The 14,594-nt window shown below is 34.9% G+C and overlaps 1 protein-coding gene across 2 annotated transcripts in view; it reads right to left on the reverse strand.

Annotated features, from left to right (window-relative positions):
* The window catches only part of LOC106141380 (tyrosine-protein phosphatase Lar), a 365,581-nt gene that overhangs the window by 88,003 nt on the left and 262,984 nt on the right, over positions 1-14,594 (reverse strand). For both annotated transcript variants that reach the window (XM_060946413.1, XM_060946412.1), the window contains exon 4: positions 4,801-4,932. In XM_060946413.1, the coding sequence (XP_060802396.1) occupies positions 4,801-4,932 (132 nt within the window). The remainder of the gene's footprint in view (positions 1-4,800; positions 4,933-14,594) is intronic.

The following is a 14,594-nucleotide window of genomic DNA, read 5'->3' on the forward strand; positions in this document are numbered from 1 at the left end:
TTCCGTTCGATTTCCAAATAAAGCTTATTTATGGTTATAGAAAAATAACCAACGGAAAACCAATTCAAAACAAAATAACTGTATGAGAATGAAAAGATACCACGAATGTACCTTTTTCTCTTTTCATCTTCTTCAATTTAGGCCAATTATGAGAAGATGATGAGGTAGAGATGAAAAATTTTTCAAGCATTTTTTTTTTAGTCTGGAGTTTTAATTTTCTAGTACGGAATTCACTTTGAGTCTGATACAAAAGCTTTGCAGAATTACGATTGGAAACAAAACTATTTGTGTGACGGACTTAAGAAATAATTTTTTAAACGTCTTCATAAAAGGAGAGGGAAAGTACTTTGTATATTAGTCAAAAAATTTTTTAGTCACGACCGTGTCTATACACACACGAAGTGAATAAATCTTGTGAGTGCACATGTGTGTAGCCTTTAAACTAATACAAAACCCTTGAAGGGCTGAAGAAATAAGAGAAAGACAAATTAAAGCCTTATTGACATAGCACTTAAATTTAACTTTAAAACAAAAACAAGGTTGAGGCCAGACTTGGTTTGCGAAACTTCCTTAGCGTTGCGTGAACTAAAGTGACGTGAGCTCAATTCTAACTCGATCTTAAAATGGCTGTAAGCGGTTATTTGTTAACTGAATAAATAAATAAATAACAAATATGTATATATACGGGACAAATTACACAGATTGAGTGAGCCTCGAAGTAAGTTCGAAACTTTTGTTACGAGATACTAACTCAACGATACTATATTTTATAATAAATACTTATACATATAAAATTCCAAGACACAGACCAATCACAAAAGTTCTTTTCTCATCATGTCCTGGCCGGGATTCGAACCCGGGACCTCCGGTGTCACAGGCAAGCGTACTACTGCTGCGCCATAGAGGCCGTCAAATGAAAATGAGAGAGTTATATCTATCACACATATATTAAAGAAAATATAGAATTGTAATTATATTCTGTGACTTCTAAGAGATTCTAAAATGTTGATCGACTTGCTTTTTTTAATTCAAGAAAAATAAATCCTCGTATCACTCTTGCATATGACTAAGTTTGATTTTGGTGTATTCGTGACAAAATTCCACATATTGGACTGGCCCAAAGTAAGTTTGAAACTTGTGCTACGAAGCCATCCGGAAAAAGTTCGTCTCTCGACCTGACAGGGATTCGGAGTGCTGACTTTCTGATCTTGACGCAAAAATGACCAAGCCACAGCGAGTTCGACATAACTATTTTTTCTGAAATAAGTTTCAAAGCTTCACAAAGAGCATTAATCATTGTAAATTAAGTTAAGTCAATTGGTATATATAACACAACCGAAATGAAAACAAATCGCCCACGACGGCTATATGATCGGAAGTCACGCACCGTACGTCCAACTATCGGAAAACAATGACAATACAATAACAATAATTCAGCATGACTGAATGTGTTGTGAAAACTTGCCTCTTTGGAGGAGTTATCAACTTGGAGTGGCCGTGTTTTGTAACTTATATAATCTGTTTCTGAGTGACGTCGTGAGTTTATATAGAATAGTATTGCTACCCGTGGGGTTACCGCGAGTTTTACGCTAATTTGTATAGAAATTTCCATGGATGTCGTAAAAGGCGACTAAGGGATAGGTTTATAGTCTGTGGAGGGTGCAACAGGGAATATGCAGAGATGAGTGAGGGAGAGGGAGGGAGAGAGAGGGAGAGGCGCTAAATAAGTCACATCAGATTCGCTGTTAATTCGTTCGAGTAAAACTCGTATTAATCCCTCAGTAAAAATTGCCATATAGTGTTACAAATTTCATGTATTATAGAACTGCAACAAAACGTTGTCTGTCAACTCACTACAGTCACTCGTTCAGGAACGAAAGAGATATATATGATACGTCTCAAACAAAAATAGTTAATGATATACCGCATTATTTAAAGGCAAAACGGGCTATGAGTAACAGCCACATTACTTCCACTATTTTTATTCGCGATTGAAATGTAAAACCCTGGGTCCCATAAATATTGGGACCGGTAACGACGGCTATAAGCCCGGGGCAATGAGCTGAAAAAATGTATCGGCCACGCACGCGGGACTTCCTGGAATATGGGGAAAAAATGGGAAGACTGCCGAATCAGCACGCCATTTCATGGAATCCATACTTTCATATTAATGTTATGAATGCGGAAGTGTGTTCGTCATCTCTCCGTGCTTTATTTACTTCATGAATCTACATATGTATATGAAACTTAGCATATAATTTAGAGTACTCAGAAGGACGTAGAATATCTTTCATTAAATATATATATATATATATTGTTACGGAGTTGCGGTATATAGAACTGATATTATAATTATGAAAATGTGTTTGTTTATGCGTCTGTCACTAAATGTGTGTTTATCATTCTGTATTACACGTTAAAACCACTTCACCATAACCATGAAGTTTTATTTACATACAGAATAGAATATGTAGGAAGGATATAGACCTATAAGGACTTATTTAGGACATATAATATTATAGCTGTGCCCGCGATTTCGTCCGCGTGGAATGGTTATCTTGGGCATCATTGAAGCCCTCAAGGATGAATAATATTCCCCGTTTTTTTTCACATATTCCATTATTTCTTTGCTCCTTATTGTTGCAGCGAGATGTTATATATCCTAAAGCATTCCTAGATAAATGGTCTAATCAACGCAAAAATATTTTTTTAATTCGAACCAGTAGTTCTTGAGATTAGCGCGTTCAAACAAACAAACAAACACACTCTTCAGCTTTATAATATTAGTAAAGATTACATTTAACGCAAAGCCGCGGGCGAACCCTAGTACAGAAATCAAATCACAGAAGCAAAAACATTTATGCCGCCACGAAATGGCATATTGTTACAAACTTTGCCATTATACTATATTCGTGATGAATTTTGTTTTAGTCTCATTATCATAACAATATTATGCTAATGAATCTAAAACGTTCGTTTATGGTCAATGTAACAATGCACCATAATAACGATTGCTGCCCGAATAATTTAGATTAATTTTAAGTTAGCTGTTATTATATTTCATATAGTCACTTCTATATCCCTTACGGGGGAGACAGAGCCAATTGTCCCGAAAAGACTGGATGGCCACGTTCAGCTGCTCGGCTTAATGATGGAATTGAGATCCAAATAGTAACAGGTTGCTAGCCCATCGCCTAAAAAAGAAAGTTTGTAAGCCTATCCCTTAGTCGCCTTTTACGATATCCATGGGAAAGAGATGGTGTGGTCCTATTCCTTTTTGTATTGGTGCCGGGAACCACACGGTAGTTTACATAAATATAACTTCCATTTCAGTCTGGTAGCCAAGAAAACTTCTATGGCAGCTTCTTTTCCCCTCCCGTGTAAAAGATAATGAAGAGACAACGAACTGTCTCTATATGAATCTTATGTAACTATGTTAAGTCTGCACAAGACGAATGTTACCATTCTCTTAGTTATTTAGGAAAAGAGATGTCTTATTCTTAAGTGCCGGGAACCACACGGCACAATTGCAAGTATCATTGGCTATAGATAAAAGTCAACCTGTGACTCCTATGATTTGTCTGCCTCCATGATATTGATCTATGGCAAGGGTCCCACCCCGTCACCCCCTAAATAGTTTGATCGTTTTCCAAGAAAAATGTTATCCCTGTATCATTTGCCATAAAGAATAATAGAGGCGATCACACCTCCCGCCATCTTGTTTAATATTCCATGTGATATATCAAATCCATAGATTTATTATACACTAGCTAAAATATAAGGTTGTGTTAATATATCACTTGACATATTTTCAGTATTAAGAGTTCTCAAAAAAGACGAGATAGTGTAAAGAGAGCTTTGAATGTAGATGAAGCAAACCGCTTCAAGGTATATGTAGTCTCTGCCTACCCCTATGAGAGAAGGGGCGTGATGTATATATTTACTATTTATATAGGCGGCCTTTCAGCCTCTTCGAGAATGTTGGCTTTGTCTACCCCGCGTAAGGGATAAAGACGTGATTTCATTTCTTCTTCCTGGCGTCAGTGCTGGTATTGTATACACGCTACTCCGGAGGAGCCCGGGGTACGACTTTTGAACTTAGTTAGGTTTTTAATATACATACATACATACATATGATCACGTCTTTATCCCTTACGGGGTAGACAGAGCCAACAGTCTTGAAAAGACTGACAGGCCACGTTCAGCTATTTGGCTTAATGATAGAATTGAGATTCAAATAATGACGGGTTACTAGCCCATCGCCTACAAGGAGAATCCCAAGTTTATAAGCCTATCCCTTAGTCGCCTTTTACGGCATCCATGGGAACGAAATGGAGTGGTCTTATTCTTTTTTTTATTGGTGCCGGGAACCGTACGGCGTTTTTAATATATTTATTACAACTATGACAAAACAAAAACGCATCCAAATATAAACAAGAAACATTGCGACAATTCGTCGCGACGTAACAAAAAGATTTACTTACAAAAAAATGTCATTGTTCTTTCCATCGCAGTTTTTCCAGACGCCAGTGATGGATGACGCCGACAGAGAAACAGATAACATAGAATACTTACATAAATAAATTGTTAGGTTTTTGTGTCAGTCCTTAGGCGTTTTTTTATGAATGAAAACACGATACGTATGAGTTGAGAAAAGAAACATGTTTTCAATCTCAAAAGTACTGGAAGGCTATGTTCAGCTGTACGGCTTAATGATAGATTGAGACTCAAACAGTGACAGGGTGCTAGTCTGACGCTTAGCAAAAAAAAAAACAAAATAGTTAAAAAAAAAATACTTACTAGAGACGCGTTTTCCGTTTTTTCGCCACTGTATGTTGGGTATGGGGTCTCCTCTCGCAGCGCAGTAGAACGCGGCGATCCCGTTAGCCCGCACTTGAAGGTTCCGCGGGCGTATCGTGATCTCCGGTGGGTCTGCACACAGAGACAAAAGGAATAGTCAATTGAGGGTTTAAAATAGATTCGAAAAATATAAACAGAACATTCGAAATTTAAAAAATATTTTAACAAAAATTAATCAGTCTGAAATCAATGAGTCTGAATGAGAATCAGAGAGTTGGTGGATAATTCGATATTTGAAATTGCCAAAAATTATTAACAATTTTTACAATTCTTTTTTCTACTTTTTAATTTTTCAGTTTATGCAGATTTTAAATTTAAAAATTATACTGCCAACACCAGCCCGCAAAAAAAGAAACAAGATATGTTTAAAGGGTAACGAATAATATTTAATATTTTTAAAGGAAATATTGCTCATAGATTTAAACATAGAGACATTTATAAGTGAAAAAATTGGGAATCAATATCAAAACAAAAAGTAACATACATAACAATTAATGCACCACGAGACATAAACACCCCTTTTTTGTGCATGGTAAAAATGATAAAGTCGAGTAATAACCCTAACATAGTGTAAAGTGGCAAAATTCCCAGCCTGTCATACATATTCATACGAAGACCGTCGGTTGCCGATTACTTATAACATGCCAAGGGACAAATTTGCATTTTGGACAGATGACGTAAAGTTTTTTATTAGATTAACATGAATGTAAAGCGATTCATTATTAATTTCCATTATCTTTTATACCTATGTGGTAACGTGATTATGCGTTTTGCATCAAGCAGAAAATTCCTCTCCTTTTTTGAGTGAAGACTGGTTTAAATGATATCCTACTACTATTATAAAGGCGACAGTTTGTATGGATGTATGGATGTTTGTTACTCTTTCACGCAAAAACTACTGAACCGATTACCATGAAATTTGTTTGTGCAGTTTGTTACCGCTTCTTCTGCACTGACGCCTTGGAAGCGGCATTAAACTTAGTTTTTAAGTAATTTATTTGACGTCAACCAAGTTGTTAAACCATACGACAATTATTAAGCGATATAATAATATCCTATAATAATGAATAAAAATTTTTTTTTATATATATGTTAGAGAAATTTAATTTTTTTTTCTGGTAATGACATATTATTTCAAAAATATTTTATTAAATATAAAACAAATAGTATATCTGTTGTCATTGCCCGTAGGTGAAATTTAACTATTGGTCATTAACTTATTAAAAGTAATTTTTTTTTATTGAAATGTAAAATACATTTTTAAACAAGCCATCTAAAAACTTGGTAATAAAAATGAGCAAAAAAATATTGGTTATGCGTTTTATTTCAAACAATGGAATCAAGTATATATGTATGTATATCTAATATACATTACTCGCAGTTCGCGACCACAAGACAGCCACAAGTTCACAACTTTTAATTAACAAACGCACATATAGTTTACGGCACAATAAACCACAGACACACGGATTTAATTCCGAAAGACTCCGGAAACTTCCGGCACGGAAATGCGGGAATTCCGTCAAATTACTGCGTACATTTTCATTACTCTAGCGAGATTAATGGCGTCATCACCGGGAAAAATACCGACTCAGACTTAACAATTATGTGAGAACATCGGAAACTATCTGTGTTGGGGAAGAAAGACTATAAGATTACACAGAAGAGATAGTTAATAATATTCTGCCGTAGGAAACACGTAAGATGCATTATTTAGGATCTAAAAATGTCTGACATTATTTGAATGACATAAAAATAATGAAATTTAAAAAAAATGATACAATGCTCTGCCACCCGTGCAGTCATGTTGTAGCATCTTCCAAACATCATTATTGTTTTGGTCCAGCCAATGTCAAAACAATTACGTGATCGCGACTAAACGGTCCGAAGCAAAGTATCTGAAGGGGTCCATCGCAAAAAGAACATTGGAGAACGCCGCGGGGATCGTTTGATTTCTGGACTAGAAAATGAAATCCCATTTAGTTCTCTATACGTCGAACGAGGGCCGTCCCAGGGGCACGCGGAATCGACTATGCGACATTAATAAACGAATACGGAACGTACTGTCATGCGAGTTAAAATATTCATGAAATGGACACCGCAGAGGTCGCAGATTAAAGATTTGAAAAAAAATCGAGATCCGCTTTGGCGTAAAGGTGGTTACATACCGGGAGTGAAAAGCTGACTGCGCTAATAACGCTCATTGGTGGAAGCAAACTTGAATATAGTATCGTCGAGTTAGTATCTCGTAAGCTTCGAGCTTACTTCAAGGCTAATTCAATCTGTGTAATTTTTCACGTATATATTTATTTTTTCTCATAAGCTTGACAAGATGTTTCAGACTTTTAAGTAATTATTGTAATTTTTGTGAACTATTTCATACAACTGTTACTTTCTCTTAGAGCTTCATTCTCATTTCCAAACAGGCTATGTCCCACGCTTTTTTACCAATTTGTACATATCAAATTTTATAGAATTCCATGATCATTACCAGATTCAGCTATTCGTCGTTGTCATTTCAACGGGATCGATCATGATTTCAAATGTATTGTGTGTACTAAGGCCTTATAATCAATGGGAGCGTCCAATTCATACCGCGACGGATGTACATTGTTTCTGAATAACCCTAAAATTGTTCTGTGGAAACCGAGAATGGAAGCAGGAGGGCGGATTTTGAAAATGGAATAAACATTCTCGACTCGTTTTGAATTTTCACGTTCGAAAATGGAAATATTTGAGCGAAAAAAATGACAATGATTTCGCTACACATAAGAATTTGTTTCTTTTTTTTATTTTATTTTATGAGATCGTTTTGTGGGTCTGAACGATGTACCGTATTTAGTTTCGAACGAAACCTAGAAATAATAATAGTAGTTTGCTCACATGAATTTAACTTACTGAACACAGTTAAAGAATTACAATAAATTATAACCATTATGTATCTCACATAAAAAAATTGGGGTTCTAAAACCTAGACGAGGCATCATCTATCTGTACTTATAACCAGAAATAGAAGTCTATATCGAATGAAATCGATAACAGTGCGCGAATGCAGTGTAATTGGACCATTCAGATTTGGAATAACTGGGGGTTTTATAACCTCAAATAAAAATGCCATCTAAATTCAGCGCTTTCAAACCGGTGCAATGATGGCGGCCATTGATACCGGCGCTAACTATGCGGATTGTCGAGTGTCCAATATTTGCTTTAAAGCGTGTCAAGCGAACGAGAGGGATCAGTGATCGATATGTTTATATCTCAGAGGACTATATGAATGGTCACGTTTTGTTTACCCGGGATTAGTAAGCGTACTAGGTTTTTTTGTTAAACATCCGACGATATAACGACGGGGTGTTATTATAACGACGTTTCTGTCTGTGTCGAATGTGTGCTTGTTTGTTTCTATGTAGCTCGTGAACGAATTAACATATACATAATATGATCACGACTATTTCCTTTGCGGGGTAGACAGAGCCAAAAGTCGTAAAAGACGAATTAAAGATTTATTTTAATATAAGTGCAGTGTGGTTCCCGGCACCAATATAAAAAAAAAGGATCACTCCATCTCTTTACCATGGATTTCGTAATATAACAAAAATTATGTTGGGGTTTTGAAAAAAAAAATATTATTTTTTTTACCTCGGTTTGGTAAGCGAAGGTACTAGTTTTTTTTTAAGAACGTCGGCATGCATTCGAATATGCGCGGCCATTTTTCATTCGGCCCATTCGCGTTAACCAGCCAGAATTAAATTACGCGGCGCCTAGACGCCCGTTCTAAAATTAAACCGCCAAATTGGAAAGACTTGCTTTGACTTTTTTCGGTTCCATCTAGGTCGGATTACATTGGGAGGCTTAAATTTGAAACCGCGATACGACTTCGCGTTTTTAGAGACCGGCGGATAGTTCTGGAATTCGTGAAAATAAAAATGTTAAGTCGGTGAGTGAGCGCGTTAATGTAATTAAAAAATAGACTATTTCGGCAGCCGACTGTATCTAAAGATTTGTCTTAAATATGACGAAGATAATATTTTAGGTAAAAACTCAGGTCAAGTGTACCCCTAAACAGACGAGATTGTATGCAGAAGAATATGGATGAAAAATAAGAATTCTTATTCTCCGGGAAAAAGGCATTATTAATGTTTATTACCTGACTATTGCGCCTCTTATAAATAAGATTTTTTATAACATATGTTTCTAAAACAAAGTTAGTCCTGAAATACTTATGATTTAATTCATAGTTACTGTCAAGCCATATATTTCCCTAGAGGATTACTTGGAACTGAATTCGGGACTCGTATCCCGAGCAGCATACTAAGGCAACGGACAGTCGAACTTATTTACATAGTCATTCAACGAATACAGGAACGTGTATGTTATTTAGAGGACTTACATTTACATTAACTAGATTTCGTTATCTATGAGGTGGGTATAGAAAGTGTTGTGAATACTATATATTTTAATAATCTTTATACCTTCTTTCTTCTTCTACTATTCCTATTGTTTTTAGAATTAATTGTTATTAACGAAGAAAATAATACCTTATGAACTGAATTATGCTCATGTTCATGTATACATTACAGATAGGTATTTAATGGATTTGAAAATCTATCAATTATATCTTGAGGAAGAACTTTTTATTTCAAAAAAATAGGGGGGGGGGAATGGTTATAAATATTTGAATGGAAATTATTCACGATTAAAGATTTAGCAGCGAATATTTTTAAATTAGACACTAACAAAAGCGCGGACAAAAGCTACTAAACATAATACACACGAACTGAAAGCATAAACACAGTAATTTCGAGCAATCGCGCAAAAATATGTCATGCTAAAAGCCAGACTTGCTATTACCACCACCAGTGCCACTGGGTTCCACATATCTCACTGCTGAATTTCTAGAAATTTCCAGCAAAACGCAACACATTCGGAGATTCCATTAGGAATTATGGGGCAGATTTAGCCGTTCCATATCCTCACCTCGAGCTAGACTCGTAACACAAGTCTTATCTAGATATTATACCTGGAACTGAAGCTAAAAACGGATGTAGGAATTTTAGGCATTAGCTTTTCTCTCAGCCGGTAGGTTAAAAAAATTGTGAATAGATTTTTTATTAATAAATATTGTTTTACGCATAAAAAACATTCAACAGTGTAATGGGTAAAACGGAACGTTACTATCGAGCAGAAATCAAAATGTGACAGACACCGGACGCGATGCAACGGTGAATTGGAACGTCGAATATTGCTATCAATTAACTGCTGAGTACCATTCAGCAAAGCATAATGGCACATTTATGGATGACTGAATGTAATATTTGCTGTAATGTGTTCATGTGTGTGTGTGTGTGTGTGTGTGTATTATGTGTGACTTACAATATATTAAAGCAGCTTTAGCCCGCGACTTCATCCGCGTGGTTGGTTTTTTTTTTCCAATAAAAGTCTAAGTCCTCAGGATCAAGTCCTGTACCAAATTTAATCAAAATCGGTTACTGAACCGAACCGGTTTCGACGTGAAAATATAACAGAAAAACAGAGTTACTTTCGCATTTATAAGTCGAGTTAGTTATATTCGCTACCGACTGTACGTATACGTATAACAAGATACAATTTGTAACGATTTCAACATAAAAAAAATGGCATAAAGAAGTTGAATTGCGCATATGCAAACCAAGAAAAACTGTAGTGGATAGCGTGATTATTTTATAAAAAAGACTTTATTTATGTTAAGTTTGTTCTGTTTCATAAATATTACTTAGAATACCTGTGGTGTGTAAATCATTACCCCCGTGTAAAATATCTATAAAGTGAATTTTGCCGAGTTAAACATTTTGTTCCGATTTCATTGAATTCCGCCGATCGAAATTCCTGAACGTTGCAAATTTTCGAACACAATTTGCAGGCTACGAATAAAATAAACTAATTTTGCCGATACGGCGAATAACCAATTTTTGATATCAACAAATTTAATTTTATTCTTGGGACGCGTTTTATTACGTCAAAATAGGCTTAATTGAAATGTGCACACGCTGCTGGATATATCCGGATAGAATATGTCAATAATCTGGATATAACTAGCTAGAACCGGTTTGGACGCAATGTCCCATATGATAAATATAGTCCGTATGTATTTCCAAAGAAATTGACATGTGTTTTTGCTAAAATGAACATTTTTATGATTTTTTTAAACATCGAATTATCCACCTCATATTGTTTTTAACATTTCTTTGTTCCAAAATTAAACACGCTAGTCTGAATTTAAACAATAGATTCAGCACACTCTTGCTACGCTCCAAATTATCAATGCTGGCAAGTAAAAAACCAACATTCTTAATTCAAACCGGTCTCCGCCAACGCCATCTGCAACAGAAGAGTATTATAAAATACTTACGTGTTAAATAACGTATATAGATATATCCAGAATCGTTGACTAGCGGTATAACAGGGGGCGGTCGCACGGTAGTCACTTCTATAGTTGTCAGCTCGATTTCTTCTTGTATTTCGTCGTCTAAAAGAATTAGTTTAAACTGAGCGGTTGTCGTATTTTTGCAATTCTTTTTTTATATTTTTTAGGTTAACGAGTGGTTTCATTTTATTATGTAAACTTAAACTCATTTTATTCAAATTTTCACTTTTTTCAACATTCTGTATGCTATGTTTGACTCTAATGCCATTTGTGAAACTACGTGAGTTGTTTCCATAATAAAATACAATATCAATAATGAAAATTTGAATTTTATAGCTAGTTATAAGTTCTTACTCATTTAATTTAAAAAATATTGTATCATTATTAAATAATCATACTTCATTTCAATTGTTCACAAAACGTTTTAAAATAATAACTAAATGTAAATAGTACAGAACAATTAAACATGTCAAATCGACATTATCATAATGATTACTTATTGCGTATGCTTAGTCTATATATACAACTGTTTTTTCACAATAATTAAATTAAACTGTTTCACAATAAATTTGGACATGATGTTTCAAAGGCATATTCATTCGTCTTATTTTAGTTTTTTTTTTGAAGTTTTATTTTCTTCGCATACACATACATATACATCCACAATTGAGCTTCAAAAAATGCATGAAATAGTAGTGTAAAATAAAATAATTGCCACTGAAATTATATCAAGACACTTCTTCCTCCTGGCTTTAGTTCCGGTTGCATCTTCAACATTCTGGAGAGGAGCCCAGGGTATGCCTTTGATCAAGGATCCTGGATTGGGTGAGTCAAATTATATCAAGACACTATTACTACATTTATCTATACAGTCTTGATGCCTTGAGTTTGAATAACTATCTTGCATACAAGACTATATAGCCGCCATATTGCAAGTCAAAATCAGCCAACACGAACTCCTAGTTAAGTATATGTTTGTTGACCTCTTTGAAACAGAAAAATGACTTCGCCCGGCCTTACATCATATGCTGAGCCCGCAGAGAAAGTATATGTTTGCATTTGATAGAGTGTGTAATAACTATTGTGAATTATGTTGCAATCCTAAGTATTTTAAACAAAAACGGACTTACTCAATAATTTTTGATGGCCTGAATTTTGAATTGTCTTATTTTTGAACGTTTAGGTATTTTTATGCTTAGGCAACTTTACTGTTATGTATTTAGTGCACACATAGGTATTTAGTAATTTAAGATATAAATAATGATAAATATTATTTTTGATTTATTATAGAGCTAATTAAATCCTTTCACATACACTATTTTAATAAGATTCCAATTGAAATTATTTTTTAATCTAAACAGCTTTAAAATTGAAGTTCCATTACAGAAGAAGAGTGTTCGCGTTCTGCACAAGATATTTGTTCTAAGGGCGAGCCCACTCACACCTTCAAAGCGCTAGAAACGTCGGCTATTTGCAAGCAAACACGCGATCTTAGGAAATATTGCCGGCCATTTTGTATTTTAAACTGTATTTGACGTTCCATATTTTTATTTTACGGTAACCGTTTCCTACTCATAGGGTTCCAAAATTGAAATTCAAATATAAGAAATGTAACAAAGTATGGCTATAGTGTTTTATAACTTTGTTCCTTTTTAAATGTTATTGGTTGAGTGTATAAATTAAATATTCATGAAATTTTCAGTTTCAATTTATAACAAGGTAGCAAAACTTATCAGTAGAATTACTGTTATCTATCCGTAGATAACAGTAAAGCAAATGATTGTACTGGCAAATGTCTAATTAAAAAACTAGAGTATTTTTTCATCTTGCTACACTACACAATAGCTGTTTACGATCAAAGTTTGTGTACAAAAATCGTAAGAAAAATATATCGCCTTTTTGTTTCACCCACATCATGCGAAAAATGTAGCAAATAAAAATCACAGGTATTAAAGGGCAAAGGTTTTCTCCATATATTCTCGGAGCGGCGTTTAATAGAATATTTACCGCACCCGTAAGACCGGTCTCGCACTGTCCGATCGGAATCCGACTCGAATCCGTAAAAAACTCGGATAAGAAAAAAATTAAAAAAAAAAATTATGTAACAGTCACATGATGCGAAAGGTTACTTATTGACGGAGAGAGAATAATGTTGCCATTAAAATAAAATTTTAATTTTGGATTGAATGATTGTCATGCGCGTCACTGCGTGGATTAATGCTAACATAAAATAAGGAAGAAGGGAAATTGGACGACGGAAACCAAATCTAGTGCTTCACCCGTCTGCAAATAGTTCTGAGGTCACTCAGGACTGTGTTTTCACGGTTTGGAATCGGATAGTGCGTACTCGCCCTAACGGTCCACGGCAAGATATTTACCGCAAATAAATCACCCATTGTTATTATTGAGAAAAAAACTCGAGTTTTCGATATTCCGGTATCGATGCAATAAATAAACATTGAAGCAACATCGATTATTGAAAGATTTATATCTCAGCTCTGTCTAGAGTATACGGTTAGGCCATTATTCATATTGTGAAGTTCCATTGTATAAAAGTTTTCGATAAAGTGGATAATGTGTGCACTCCCTTTTATTTCCATATGTATTGAGATATTTACTAGCTGTTTGCCGTATAAATGTTTGCGTGAATTTTGTTTTTATGTGCTGTTTTGATATCGGTTTATCTTGTCTGATGAACCTTGATGTAACCCTTCTGGAAAGAGGCGTATTCGGAAGTGTCATATAAGTAAGATCTATGTGTTTTACGGGATAGACATAGTCATTAATCTGAAAAGACTCGAAGCCACGTTAGTGCCAGGGACAGCAGAGATAGTAGCATGTTGCTTGCCCAACGTGTTTTGTATAACAAGTTTTGAAGTAGATCTTGTATTACTGTCAAAATAAATGTTCGTAAAATTTCTTCATAAAATTAAGATTCCCCCGATTGAATCCAAAATTTGTTCTAAAATTCTAAATTTAAATCTTTGAATCTGTCTTGTTATTTATGCACAACATCGCCGACAACCAGATTGTCACTAATGAATGGCTGTTGTAAGACAAAAAGGTTAAAAATAAACAACAGAAGAACAAAGGCACACAACAAAGAGTGGTCGCCTCAAAGCAGTTGGCGTAAAAAAAAAACCTTGCAAAGGAGTTACAATCCTTATGGCCTACTTCGGTGTATGATGGCGAGTAATCGTGTTATGCCGGCCGTACTGAGGGTTATCAAGAAGTGTCGCTATGTTAAAAAAAAGAAGCGAAGAAAAAACAGGCACAGTCCATTTCTTTAGGTATTAAAATTAAAGTAAATAATCTTGATACGTTTTTATTG

Source organism: Amyelois transitella, chromosome 11 (assembly GCF_032362555.1).
Source record: "Amyelois transitella isolate CPQ chromosome 11, ilAmyTran1.1, whole genome shotgun sequence".
Classification (NCBI taxonomy): Eukaryota; Metazoa; Arthropoda; class Insecta; order Lepidoptera; family Pyralidae; genus Amyelois; species Amyelois transitella.